General features: G+C 48.2%; 1 protein-coding gene across 3 annotated transcripts in view; it reads left to right on the top strand.

Annotated features, from left to right (window-relative positions):
• Nucleotides 1-13,243, top strand: part of SEPTIN12 (septin 12) — a 129,887-nt gene that overhangs the window by 94,562 nt on the left and 22,082 nt on the right. For all 3 annotated transcript variants that reach the window (XM_084818842.1, XM_084818843.1, XM_084818844.1), the window contains one exon: nt 9,543-9,671. In XM_084818842.1, coding sequence (XP_084674968.1) covers nt 9,543-9,671 — 129 coding nt within the window. The remainder of the gene's footprint in view (nt 1-9,542; nt 9,672-13,243) is intronic.

Raw genomic sequence — 13,243 nt, 5'->3', positions numbered from 1 at the left:
ACCACTTTCACCCTCAACGAGAGGCTCTTTAGATCCTCTTCGCTTTCTGCCATTAGGGTGGTATCGTCTGCGTATCTGAGGCTGTTGATAATTTTCCCGGCAATCTTAATTCCGACCTGTGATTCATCCAACCTGGCCTTTCTCATGATGTACTCTGCGTATAAGTTAAATAAGCAGGGCGACAATATGCAGCCTTGTCATACTCCTTTCCCAATATTGAACCAATCAGTTGTTCCATGTCTGGTTCTTACTGTTGCTTCTTGTCCCTCGTACAGGTTTCTGAGGAGACAGGTAAGGTGGTCTGGTACTCCCATCTCTTTAAAAATTTGCCACAGTTTGTTGTGATCCACACAATCAAAGGCTTTAGCGTAGTCAGTTAAGCAGAAATAGGTGTTTTTCTGGAATTCTCCTGCTTTCTCCATGATCCAGCGAATGTTGGCGATTTGATCTCTAGTTCCTCTGCCTCTTTGAAACCCAGCTTGTACTTCTGGTAGTTCTCGGTTCACATACTGCTGAAGCCTAGCTTGTAGGATTTTGAGCATCACCTTGCTGGCATGTGAAATGAGCGCAATTGTACGGTAGTTCGAACACTCTTTGGCATTGCCCTTGTTTGGAATTGGAATGTAAACTGACCTATTTCAGTCTTGTGGCCACTGTTGAGTGTTCCAAATGTGTTGGCATATTGAGTGCAGCGCTTTAACAGCATCATCTTTTAGGATTTTAAGTAGCTCAGCTGGAATACTGTCATCTCTGCCAGCTTTGTTGTTACTAATGCTTCCTAAGGCCCACTTCACTCTCTAGGATTTCCAGCTCAAGTTCAGTGACTGCACTATCATGGCCATCAGGGACATTAAGATCTTTCCTGTGTAGTTCTTCTGTGTATTCTTTCCACCTCTTCTTAATCTCATCTGTTTCTGTTAGGTCCCTGCCTTCTTTGTCCTTTATCATGCCCATCTTTGCACAAAACGTTCCTCGATTTCTTTGCATTGTTCATTTAAGAAGGCCTTCTTGTCTCTCCTTGCTATTCTCTGGAACTCTGCATTCAGTTGGATATATCTTCCCCTTTCTCCCTTGCTTTTCACTTCCCATCTTTCATCAGCTACTTGTAAAGCCTCATCAGACAGCCGCTTTGCTATCTTGCATTTATTTTACCTTGGGATGGATTGAGTTGCTGCCTCCTGAACAATGTTACGGACCTCCATCCATAGTTCCTCAGGCACTCTGTCTATCAGGTCTAATCCCTTAAATCTATTCATCACCTCCACTGTATATTCATAAGGGATATGATTTAGGTCATACCTGAATGGTTTAGTGGTTTTCCCTATGTTCTTCAATTTAACCCGAAGTTTTGCAAGAAGCAGCTCATGATCTGAGCCACAGTCAGCTCCAGGTCTCCTTTTTACTGACTGCATAGAGCTTCTCCATCTTTGGCTGCAAGTATATAATCAATCTAATTTCGATATTGACCATCTGGTGATGTCCATGTGTAGAGTCGCCTCTTGTGCTGTTGGAAAAGAGTGTTTGCTATGATCAGCGTGTTCTCTTGGCAAAACTCTATTAGCCTTTGTCCTGCTTCATTTTGTACACCAAGGCCATGCTTGCCTGTTATCCCGTGATTTCTTGACTTCCTACTTTAGCATTCCAATCCCCTATGATGAAAAGGACATCTTTTTTTGGTGTTAGTTCTAGAAGGTGTTGTAGGTCTTCATAGAACTGATCAACCTCAGCTTCTTCAGCCTCAGTGGTTGGGGCATAGACTTGAATTACTGTGATGTTGAATGGTTTGCCTTGGATTCGTACTGAGATCATTCTGTCGTTTTTGAGATTGTACCCCAGTACTGCTTTTCCCACCCTTTTGTTGACTATGAGTGCTACTCCATTTCTTCTAAGGGATTCTTGCCCACAGTAGTAGATATAATGGTCACCTGAATTAAATTTGCCCATGCTTGCCCATTTTAGTTCGCTGATTCCCAAGATGTCAATGTTCAATCTTGCCATCTCATGTTTGACCACCTCCAGCTTACCTTGATTCATTGACCTTACATTCCAGGTTCCTAAACAATATTGTTCTTTATAGCATCGGGCTTTCTTTTCACCACCAGACACATCCACAGCTGAGTGTCCTTTCGGGTTTGGCCCAGCCGCTTCACTCTTTCTGGTGCTACCTGGAAATTCCCTCTGCTCTTCCCCAGTAGTATATTGGACACCTTCCAACCTGAGGGGCTCATCTTCCGGCGTCATCTCTTTTAGCCTTGTGATACGTTCAATGGGGTTTTCTTGGCAAGAATACTGGAGTGGGTTGCCATTTCCTTCTCCATTGGAAAGAAAGTGAAACTGTAGCCCCCTTCTTGTGTTGCTCATATGAAGGAGGCAGTACATGATTATTGGGAAGTATGGTCCTGCTCCTGTCTCTGTCCTCAGACTCTCTCTCTCTCTCTTCTCTCTCCTCCTGCCAACTCACAAATACATTTTAGGCCAGGGTCGGAGAAGGGGAACCTCTTTCACACTGAGGGCCAAATCCAGATTCAGGGAAGCTCTCTGGGGCCTCATTCCAGTTGTGCCCCCTCACAGGCAAAAGGGGTGGAGCCAAAGGCAAAAGAGGTGGGCCCAAAAATTACCCCCCCAAAACCACCAGCATAGTTTAGCTTAAAGCTCTTACTATCAGTAGCTGAGCCTTAGGAGAGGCATTTCAGCCTTTTAGAATGGGGGGGAAAACTGCACAAAATTGGGGGAGGCCTCAAATGATCAGAGACTGAGGGAAAGGTGGTGGGGTTGTAGCCATCTGGGATTTCCCGAGAGCCAGATTGGGACCCCAGGTGGGCCTGAGGTTGTGCACCCCTGTTTTAGGCAGGGTAGTGTGCTACTTGAAGTGGCACAGTGTTTATGTTTTTATCCTTAAGAGTGCAATCCTATGCATGTTTAGACAGGAAAAAAGGTCCTACAACACCCAGCATTCCCCAGCCAGCATGGGAAACATGCATAGGATTGCGTCTTCATTGTTGCATGTGAAGCAACACCAAAACATATCCCCGTCACCGTTTTTTATAAAATATACATAGGCTAATTTATGCACGTAGATGCAAATTAAAGAATTAATAACTACAGAAATATAATATACCTCCCCATAATGGGGAAGACTGTGACTGGGTCATCACCCGTGTGCCTGGTGCTCAGTCTGCTATCCAGGACTAACTGCTGATGGGCATCATCGAATAGGGATGTTGGAGGAATGTAGTTGCAGGGATGGAGCTCAATGAGCTTTCATTGGCTCAGCACCCCTGGACTCTGTTCCATCTTCCACCACCTGACCCGACTTGGTCTGCAGCAAGTCAGACCAGCTGGTGGTTTTTCCATATTTTTTTAATTTGTGAAAATAAGCATTTGTGCAAATTGCGGGGAAAATTTGTATTTATTATGCAAATTGCAACTGCAATTTCCGCAAATGTCTATTTCCGCAAATAATTTTTTTTTTAATGTAAGAAGTCCCCAGAGTTCGGGAAAAACACACAGCTTGACTCACAAATGCAAGCCAAGTTGGGCATGCTGCGGAAATCCAGCAAGCCCCCAAAGGGCCAGATTTCCCAGTGACAGACATCCCTAACTTCAAAGCCCCTCTGCTCTCCCTTTGTTGGGTTCTTTATCTTTAAATCAGCTTTGGAGTTGGACAGGCCTTCAAACAAAGGATGCCTTCAAATGAGGGCCAGCCCTGCCATTAGGCACGGTGGCCACCTGAGGTGGCAGATGCTGGGGGTGGGGAGCAGCGACAAGGTGTTGGAACGCAGGCTGCGTGTGCCACACGGCCTGCCCTGCATGCCATAAGCTAAGCTGTTGCCCTCAGGAGCACTGGAATACAGTGTCCCATCACCAGTGTTGAAACAGGATTAGACAGTCCAGTGAGCATGTATGCATGGAAATAGGAGAACGGCACCGTCTTGTCCTTCACCTCAGGCAGCAAAAGCCTTAGACCTGCACGGCTTCAAATAGAGGACTGTCCTTTGTAAAGTAGGACACAGGGCCACCATATTGTGCAACAGACAGTAACAAGAAAAAAGAACCTTGCTGCTCCCATGTAGCGTTCATATGAGCTGCTACGACACTTCCTGTTGTTGTGCCGTCCCAAAGGCCGTGATTTGCTGCCCCCAAACACAAGAACGTTATGCTGCTACCTGCAGTGTTCTGACCACAGGAGCCAAAGCTCAGTTGGCAGAGCCCCTGCTTTGCATGCAGAAAGTCCCAGGTTCAATCCCCAGCATCTCCAGGTATGGTTGGAGAAACCCCTGTCTGAAACCCTGGAGAGCCGCTGCCAGTCAGTGCCGACAGTAATGGGCTAGATGGACCAACAGTCTGACCCCATATAAGGCAGCTTCCTATGTTCCTATGTTCCTCTGACCGACACCCTGCAGAATCCGCCGGGTGCTGGGAGTTTGGGGGGGTGTTCTTTCTGGGAACCCTCGCCTCCCCTGCAAATGCTCCATCCCTTTCCTAGCAACCTCATGCCCTTTCCCACCATCAGGCTTCCTCGAATCCCTTTTCTTTGGCCCTGAATGCAGACACGTCTTTGTGGGGGTTTTCCTCCAGAGCCACGACCCTCTGATGTACTCGGCAATAAATATTCCCTGATCAAAAGCCAGAGGCCAGCGCAGAGATGCCAAAAAGTAATCCCAAGTAAGAAGGATGGTTTTGTTTGGGGCCTGAAACATCCTCCGGGAAGGAGGGCAGGGAGGATTAGCGGATCACATTTTTAAGAGTTAAGCAAAGGAAGGAGCACGCAAGAAGTCCGCTAAATCCCCACTGCGGCTTTCTCAGTCCAGGAGGAACCAGCAGAACAGGTGCAAAGAGGGGGTCTTCCAATGTGTCCTTTCTAGGAGGATGCTACGTACAAGACAGATGGCCTAAAGAGAGAGGCCTGTGGTGCCAGGGGCTATTACAGGCCCGAGGGGAGAAGAGAGGGCTTGATAAGGGGGTTTGCCTTTATGTCAGGAAAGATGCACATTATCTCTTCAGCTCCTGCAGAGAAGAATGAGAAAAAGAAGTGCATTTGCCACTAAAACGTCTGCTCGGCTGTGGCTGCATGGGCCATGATCCTCTATCGGAGAGCAGAAAAGCTGCTGAGTCCAGCTTCCAAAGGATGCCAACTTTAAAACCACACACATATGTTTCTAGTTCATTTTGATGACAAGGGTAGGCTTGAAAGCATGTAGGTAGCACCTGCTAACATCTCAGAAGCCAGAGGGAGCTGAGCAGGACTTCCGGCATGGTGCCATGATCACCCCAACCAGAAGCGAGATACATTAGGCACAATGAGCATATATAGAGATACACAAACTTCCTTGCTTCTTGTAAGATATGCCAGCTACAGAATTTGATTTTTCTTCATGGAGATGGTGATGATTGTGGCAATAGGGAAGGCTAAGCAAAGATTACATAGCTGTGTGTGTGTGTGTGTGTGTAAGACTTCACCAGTTTCTAGCTGCACACTCCATCTATGTCCATATTCAGTGCTTCATTCAGAGTGTTGTGTGTTGGGGTCTTTCTCTGTTGCATTTGTTCACTGCATTTCCACATGCCCCCCCCCACTGCTCAAATGTGGGATTCCTTGCCTGCTGATATCTGCCAAATGTAAGGAATTATGGGCCAGGTGCAGTTTGTAAGGTGTGTGACAATGGAGTCGCCAAGGAGTGATGATAGCACACCAAGCCCCATGCTACAGGCAGAGGGCCTTGTCCCTCTTCCAGATGCGCTTTAGGATGCTGCACATGGAAAGCAGGAAGATCCCATGGGGACAGGCCCCCGGCCAACCCAAGCCCAGGGAGACCTCTCCCAAGGAGGATTCCTCAGCAAACCTCACTCCCACAGAGACACAGGACAACCTGAGGAGTCCCCCTGCAGGGAGGCCTCACCGGAGGGCCCAAATAAGATGGGTACCCTTCCCACTCAGCTGTTGCTTTAATCTCACTTCAGCCTCCAGTACCCTCTCTGTAGAGAGCAGGGCCGGCCCAAGACATTTTGCTGCCTTAAGCAAAGGACAAGAGTCTTCCACGCGCATGCACATGCATACACACCATGCGTGCCATGGACTGGACTGGCACTTCCATAGGCCCAGGACAGCTCAGGATGTGAAATCCATTCCATCTGTGCTTCGCAGATTGTCATGCACCTTTCATTCTGTCATCCACCCATCGATGGAATCAGATTTTTTTGTTTCTGAATTTGTGCAAATGAGCATGTGTTCAAATGTGCAAATTCCCCGCAAAATGAGCATTTTCATGCTTTAGCCTATGGGGGAAATGTGCATTTTTGGCTGGGGGTTTTTATTGTGCATATTTTTTCATGACAAAATTTGCGCAAAATTCAGGAAAGTTGGGCCACAACTGTTGGGCGGAACCTGCCCAACAGGTGAAAAGTGGTCCACTGTGGAATCCACAGGTTGGTTTTTATGAAAATCCAAACTCATCTGGTTCCATTGCCGATTTCTCCATCATCCCTAAGGGCAGCAGCCCTCTGTTGCCCAATGGTTGTGAACTGCCCAGAGACCTTTGGATCCTGGGCTGTGTAGACCTGTAATAAATAAATAAAAATAATACAAATAAAATAATGGTAGGGCTGGCACTCAGAGAGCTGATCCTCTTGGAGAAAGGAGTGTTGTGGCACCTTGAAGACTAACAGATTTAGGGTGCCATACCTTGGGGATGGCCTCCAAACTTGGCTCCCAGGGCAGTTTTATCTACAATCGACAAAACAAGGCAGTCTCTGCCTGCAGGCATACAATTGAAAAATTACAGCACAAAAGGAAAAAGGGATGGAGAGAGATAAGAAAAACAAGCAAACTCAGAGTCCAATGCTTAGCGTTACAGAGGAGTTCTTACAATGACCAGCTTGAATGGAAACAGTTTAGGAAGAGAAGGAGCCAAATGGAGCGAATCTTTACCAGAGCTGATGGAGTGGCCCTGCTTCCATTCCCTCCCTCAGCTGCAGCCTGATGGAATGGCTGCTGCCAGGTAACAGCTGACGGAAGGAACTGGTCTCTCAGCAGAGCTGACAGAGTGGCCCAGCTTCCATTCTCTCCCTCCGATGCGTCTCATAAAGTGACTAGTCCGTGAACGCTTATTCCACAATAAATCTCTTCGTCTTTCAAGTTGCTACAGGGCTCTTTGCTGCAACAGCTAATTAACATGGCTACCCCTCTAGAATTTATCTCAAGAAGGGCATGGTATCTAATAGCCAGCCTCACCACCATCCCATCCGTGGGAGGAATGCGCATGGGACAACAACTGCCTGCAAACAGCCATGCAGGATTTGCAGGAAGGATCCGTGAGAAAGGAGCTCTGGCAGATATCTCATAATCCCACCCCTGGATCTTTCCCTGCAAATGTCTCTGTCTTGTTAACATCTCCCGTGGGCGTTCCTCTGTGGAGCAGGAAGGCCTGCCGGCAGCAACCCTTGTCTCCTCGATGCTGCGAGGGACACAGCCGTAAGCCATCCATAATGATAAGAAAGGGGAAAGGCCACTGGGATTGTGTTGGCAGACAAGCACCAAACTAGCCGGCACAGGGGAGGGCAGTAGATTTTGATGCATTTATATCCTTTCTGACCTGTTGTTCCCCTTGAGTCTCCAAAGGGATTAACGGAGCCCAGAACAGCATGGATGCAGAAGTCTGATGCCAACAAACCCGTTCCGATTGGTGAATCAAATAAAGGGAAAGAGTGGTGGGATATTGTGTGTGTGTGTGTGGGGGGGGATATTTCTGCTGTCTGCCGGAAATCCAACGGCCACTGCACCCTCACAGGTGACTTTGAGGCTGTCTGAGAGTTTTAGTCCGATACATCTAGATGGAGATGCTATAACCAAACAGGAAGCATCTTTCCTTACCTCCCCTCCACACCACCTTCCCGCCTCCTCCAGCTGACCGTTGTCACTCGGGCAGCACTGTCAGACGTCTGCCCAAGCACCCTTCCTGCAGCACCCAAGTGACCAGGCTGCATTTGGCCGATTGCAGGCTAGGAACTGGGAAGCTAGCAAAGCTGTTCCAGCTGTGACTCCTCTGACCTCTATCTGGGGGCTGCACATCTGGTTTCAATCAAATCCTGGGATATGTTTTTTTTTATTTTCCATGTGGAGAGGTTTGATGTTTTTGAACTTAAAAGGGGTGTGTCTGGAGGGTGTGGGATGTGGTGGGGGAGAGCAGAGCTGTCTGTGACAGGGAGAGGAAAGCCCCATCAAATCAAGCCAGATAGGCCTTCTCTGGGGAGAGCTTGAGGTAAACAAGTAAGAGGCAAAGGAAGGGCCAAAGGCGTTCGGGTTTTTACTGTTTGTTTTACACAATGTTATTTTGCTTTGTGCCTGTTTGATAAAAGACCACTCTGGACAAAAGAATAGATGGGCCGTATCTTTTGGTGTGTGTAGATGTGTGAACAATTTGTGAACAATGTGCCTCACCAGAAGATAAAAGGAACAACCCAGGTTGCCACTGCACCCTTCATCAGGCAGGCTAATGGAGATACACCTCCCTGTCTGTTCTACTTGATGGAAGAGTCCTGTCACCATTCCAAAGCTTGCTTTCTCCTGCAAGAGAGTAATGATTCGAGCCCCACTCTTCCTCAACCTGGCGCCCTCCAGAGGTGTTGGACTACAACTCCCAGCATCCCCAGCCAGCCATGCTGGCTGGGGATGCTGGGTGTTGTAGTCCAACACCTTGGAGGGTGCCAGGTTGAGGAAGACTGGACTGGAATCTAGTCACGAGATGACCTTTTTTTCCAACTCTACAATTAGAGTAATAGAGATATAATGATAATGTCACACGTTTATATGGTGCCTTAGTTTCAAGGGCGAGGAGCGATGGACAGAAAACGGTGAGCTCTGGCAGGGACAGCCCCTCCTCCTGGCTGAAGGAAGGCCTTTTCATGGCCCCTCTGCAGGTGTGGATTCCTCCCATCATCACGTAGTTCAGCAACCAGGATGGAGACGGGGGCCAGGTTGTGCCCGAGGCAAAGGCTGTGTGCCTGGGAAAGTGGTTTTTGCAGAGGCCCACTGATAAAAGCCCCTTGGACTCGCTTCTCATCTTCACCATGGCAACCTGCTTGTTCACCTGCCTCTTGGTTTGGCTCAGACAATGGTGGTGGTGAGAAGGAGGAGAAATAGAAGGCTTGCTCCCTGGCTCCCTGCCTGTCCAACAAGCAAGTGGCAGCTGGTGACAATGGCGGTGAGAAGGGAGACTCGTTGAGGGAGGGGACCCATTGAGGGCGTCTTGCCCACGGGCCCCCCGAAACCTGGAGCTGGCATTGACTTCAGGCTGTGCGTCTGCCATGCTGGCCTTTCACTCTTGAGCAGCCTTGCCCTTCCATTTTATCATTTTATTTTACAGTATCTGTATAGCCGCTTCTCAGCCATAGTAGTTCTCCATCATGGAATGGTACGTGCACGTCTGAACCGGCCTTTGGTTTCGTTGGTGCAGTGAGGTTTCATCGGCCCCTGCTACTTTTCAGAGGTTGGCAGGCATGGTTTCACAGCATTCTCTTCTCCCCACCCCCGCCCCCGCCCCCAGGACAGACCGGCCTTGGCAAGTCCACCATGGTGAACACGCTGTTCAAATCCAAGGTCAGCCGGAAATCATCATGCCCTGGTTATGAGGAACGCATTCCCAAGACCGTGCAGCTGCTCTCCGTCTCCCACGGTAAGGGCCTTGGAAGAACCTCTCTTGCCATTTCCTTGTTTTGAGGGAAACATGTCTCCTGTTTCCCCTCCCTCATTTTCTTACCAGCCTCGATCCTAATAAACTCATTACCAACCTCCTATGGCTGGTTCCCTACTCTTACCACCCCCCCACCATGCCTTCCTCTTAATTACATCAGGGCTCAAGCTTTCGGTGGGTCCCAAACTGGGAGACCTCCGAGTAGGGTGGCCACTTATGAATAGCAGAGAAAGAGGACAAAAGAGGAGCGTGATCTGCAAAACGTTTGCATATGCTAATTTATATGTATAGATGCAAATATAGAGGTGATTATTATAATTTAAATAGAAATATAGAGAATGTCACGATAGTGTGGAAGATTGCAGCCAGGTGATCTGTTGGCCTGCCTGTTCAGCCTGTTGTCCAGGTATAAACGATTGATGGGCAACAGTTATTTATGGTTCTTTACCTTTAAGCCAGAATTGGACAGGACAGCCCTTCAGACAAAGCACAGTCCTCTGGCAGCCCTTCAAATAGAGGACTATAAAAGAGGGCCCCTGGCTACCCTATGTGACGTAAAGTGGGGAGCGTCGTTCCATGTGCAACACTACCAAACTGTAGACAAAGGGAGGGTATTTTATCTTGTCTTTGTAAATTGTTCTGGAAGCTCTGCTACAGGGCGATATATACATCTCTAAACAATAATGAATATGCAGGGAAGCCAATAGGGAAGTGTCTTAAGGTGCAACCCTATGCATGTTAAGACAAAAAAAAGGCCTAAAATTCCCTGCATGCCCCAGTCAGGGGCATGGGGGGGGGGTTGTAGGCCTTTTTTCTGTCTAAACATGCATAGGATTGCATCCTTAATAATAATAAGTCAGTGCAGGTCAGGTGGCACTGTTTTGACCCCACCTCTAAAAGCTTACAGGTGAGGCTGACCAGCTGGTCTGACCGAGAAAGGGACTCAGCTACTGTGCCTTTGAGGACAAACTACTACCAAGGGAGGCTTGTGGCTCCAGTTTCGGTGAGGCAGAGGCTCCATTTGGGGTTTTAGTTACAACCAGCCAGAAGTCTAAAGGAGCTATCCAAGGTGCTGAACCCTATCCCCTTACCAACCTGTCCAGTCACTGAGGTCAACGGAGGGCTTGCTCCTGGTGGTTCCACATGGACCTATGGCCCGAATGGAGTCCACCAGGAAAAAAGTCTTCAGCGTGGTGGCCCCCTTCCTGTGGAAATCCCTGCCCCTGGAGGCCAGGCAGGTGCCAACACTGTGTTGTTTCCGGCGCCTCCTGAAAACAGCTCTCTTCCAAGAAGCATTCCTTAATTGACCAGTTACAGTTTTTATTGTCACTGTGCTTTTAAACCAGTGTAATTTTAATGTGGTGTTTTAATCTTTTTATGCTCTTGCTGTTTTATCTTTTGTGTTCACCACTCTGAAATCTGTTCTAGATATGGAGCAGTATATAAATGTTGTAAATAAATAAATAAGTAATAAATCATCTCCGCCCCACCGAAGCTGGAGCCACCAGCCTCCCCTGACTACTACTGTATGTCAGCCTGGGTGTCACCCCCCCTCACACACGCTCCCCACAGCTTGAACAGAGCCGGGTCCCACAACTTGAGCTCTTGTAAACAAAGGCCCCATTGTGAGGCTCTCCTACTCGGCTGGCCGTTGGAGCATCACCATGGCTACCTTCCAAGGCAGCTCAAGCCTTGCAGCTCTCATTATCTTGGAAGGCAGAAATCGTCTGCTGCTCTGCTCCCATACTTGGAGGTCAGACGGGGCTCCCTTCCCCACCCCTCCGCTAAGTGGTCATGGCATCCTACTCTAGCTTGCTTTGGGCTGTGTGTGTCTCAGCCCCAGAAAACTGTCAACTGTTAGATCCTGCGGGCCAAAGCAAATATGACTCTATTCACACCATTAGAAATTAGCTGTTTTCTTAAAAAGTAAGTAACAGGAGGCTGAGGGCTTCCCAGATGGGGACCATGGCAGGGGGGCTTTAAACCTTTGCCTCCCCCACCCCAACCCGGTCCCAATCCAGATTCTCCATCACTTTCCACCCCACCCCATGCTATCAGGAGGAAATCTGTTGGTACTGATGCAAGGTTTGCTCCCGATGCAAATAGCAGGTATGCCGTTCCCACGATCCCTATCAGGGATAAAGTCCCCTCTCAGACCCCCTGGTCCAGATCCAGATCAGGGGTCCCCACATTTGCTCTTTGCTTACAAAATAACATGAATGCAGTTGCTAATTGGGTGAATAGAGTCATATCTGCTTTGGCCTCAGTTTGGCTCTTATCAATACATTCCAATATTTCACATACAAAAATAGGGCCACCCTTGTAACACTGGAAATCAAAGTCAAAACAAGAAACAGCTGCACCAATTGAATTCCCAACGCATTTTGACACCTGGTCTTTATCAAGGGGGAAATGCTTGGAGATTCTTTTGGAGGATGCCCTCTCCCTTGCTTCTTCCAAAGAAGACCTTCCAAAGAAGCAAGGGAGAGGGCATCCTCCAAAAGAATCTCCAAGAGTTTTTCCCTTGATAAAGACCAAGTGTCGAAACGCATTGGGAATTCAATTGGTGCAGCTGTTTCTTTTTTAACTTTGGTTTCCAGCCTCACAGCTGTCTTTTCTGGTCCCTACTGGCACTGTTACACTCTTGTATCGGCCTATATTCACGTAACAGAGTTCACTGACCCATCCCACCGCGGCATGCCCTGTTAACACACTGCTGATGGCTCTAAACCCGGGGGCATTGAACCTCTTTCAGCCCAAGGGTCAAATTCTATTTCAGAAAAGCCCTTGGGGGCTGCATTCTAGTGGTGGGCAGGGTGACAGGCAAAAGGGGCATGGCCAAAACTCCCAACATATTTCAGCTTAAAGCTCTCCCTGCTCGTAACTCAGCCTTAGGAGAGGCGTTTCAACCTTTTAGAATGGGGAAAAAACTTTGCAAAAGTCAGGAAACCACCAAACAAAAGGCAGCTGGGTGAAAGGGGTGGGCCCAAGGGAAGGGGGCGTGGTCATCTGGGGACCCCCAGGCAGATCAGGTTGGCCAGATATGGCCCAAGGGCCTGAGGTTCAACACCCCTGTTTTACACCGCCTTCTGCTTTATGTATTTATTTATTCTGCATCTGCCTTTCCTCTACCAGTTTAAAAGCCAGCCGTGTTTCTTCTATCAGAGCTGTAGCAGAATTACGACGTTGTCCTACAATGGTTTATCGCCATTGTCCTATAATGGATTACACCACTGGATTATCTTACAATGGATTACGCCATTGGATTATCCTATCCTATTACGTCATTGTCCTACAATGGATTATCGCCATTGTCCTGCAATGGTTTATCGATAGTGCAGAAGAGACCTCAGCAGCTGTGTGAAATGGGCAAGTGGTGCGCCACTTAGCATCTTCACATTCAAGCATCTGGACCCTGGAGGCAACATCCCCACTTCCCACTCTGTGACCAACTCCTAGGGATCCTGAACATGAACAGGATTAGTCACTCATGCTGCAAATGTTGACGGCACCTAAACAGGGACAGTGACCAAGGAGAAAGTGGGCGCCAAAAA

The sequence above is a fragment of the Heloderma suspectum genome, chromosome 12 (assembly GCF_057233095.1).
Source record: "Heloderma suspectum isolate Gila_16-S chromosome 12, 16-S_ref, whole genome shotgun sequence".
NCBI lineage: Eukaryota > Metazoa > Chordata > Lepidosauria > Squamata > Helodermatidae > Heloderma > Heloderma suspectum.
This window is presented reverse-complemented; position numbering and strand designations above follow the sequence as displayed.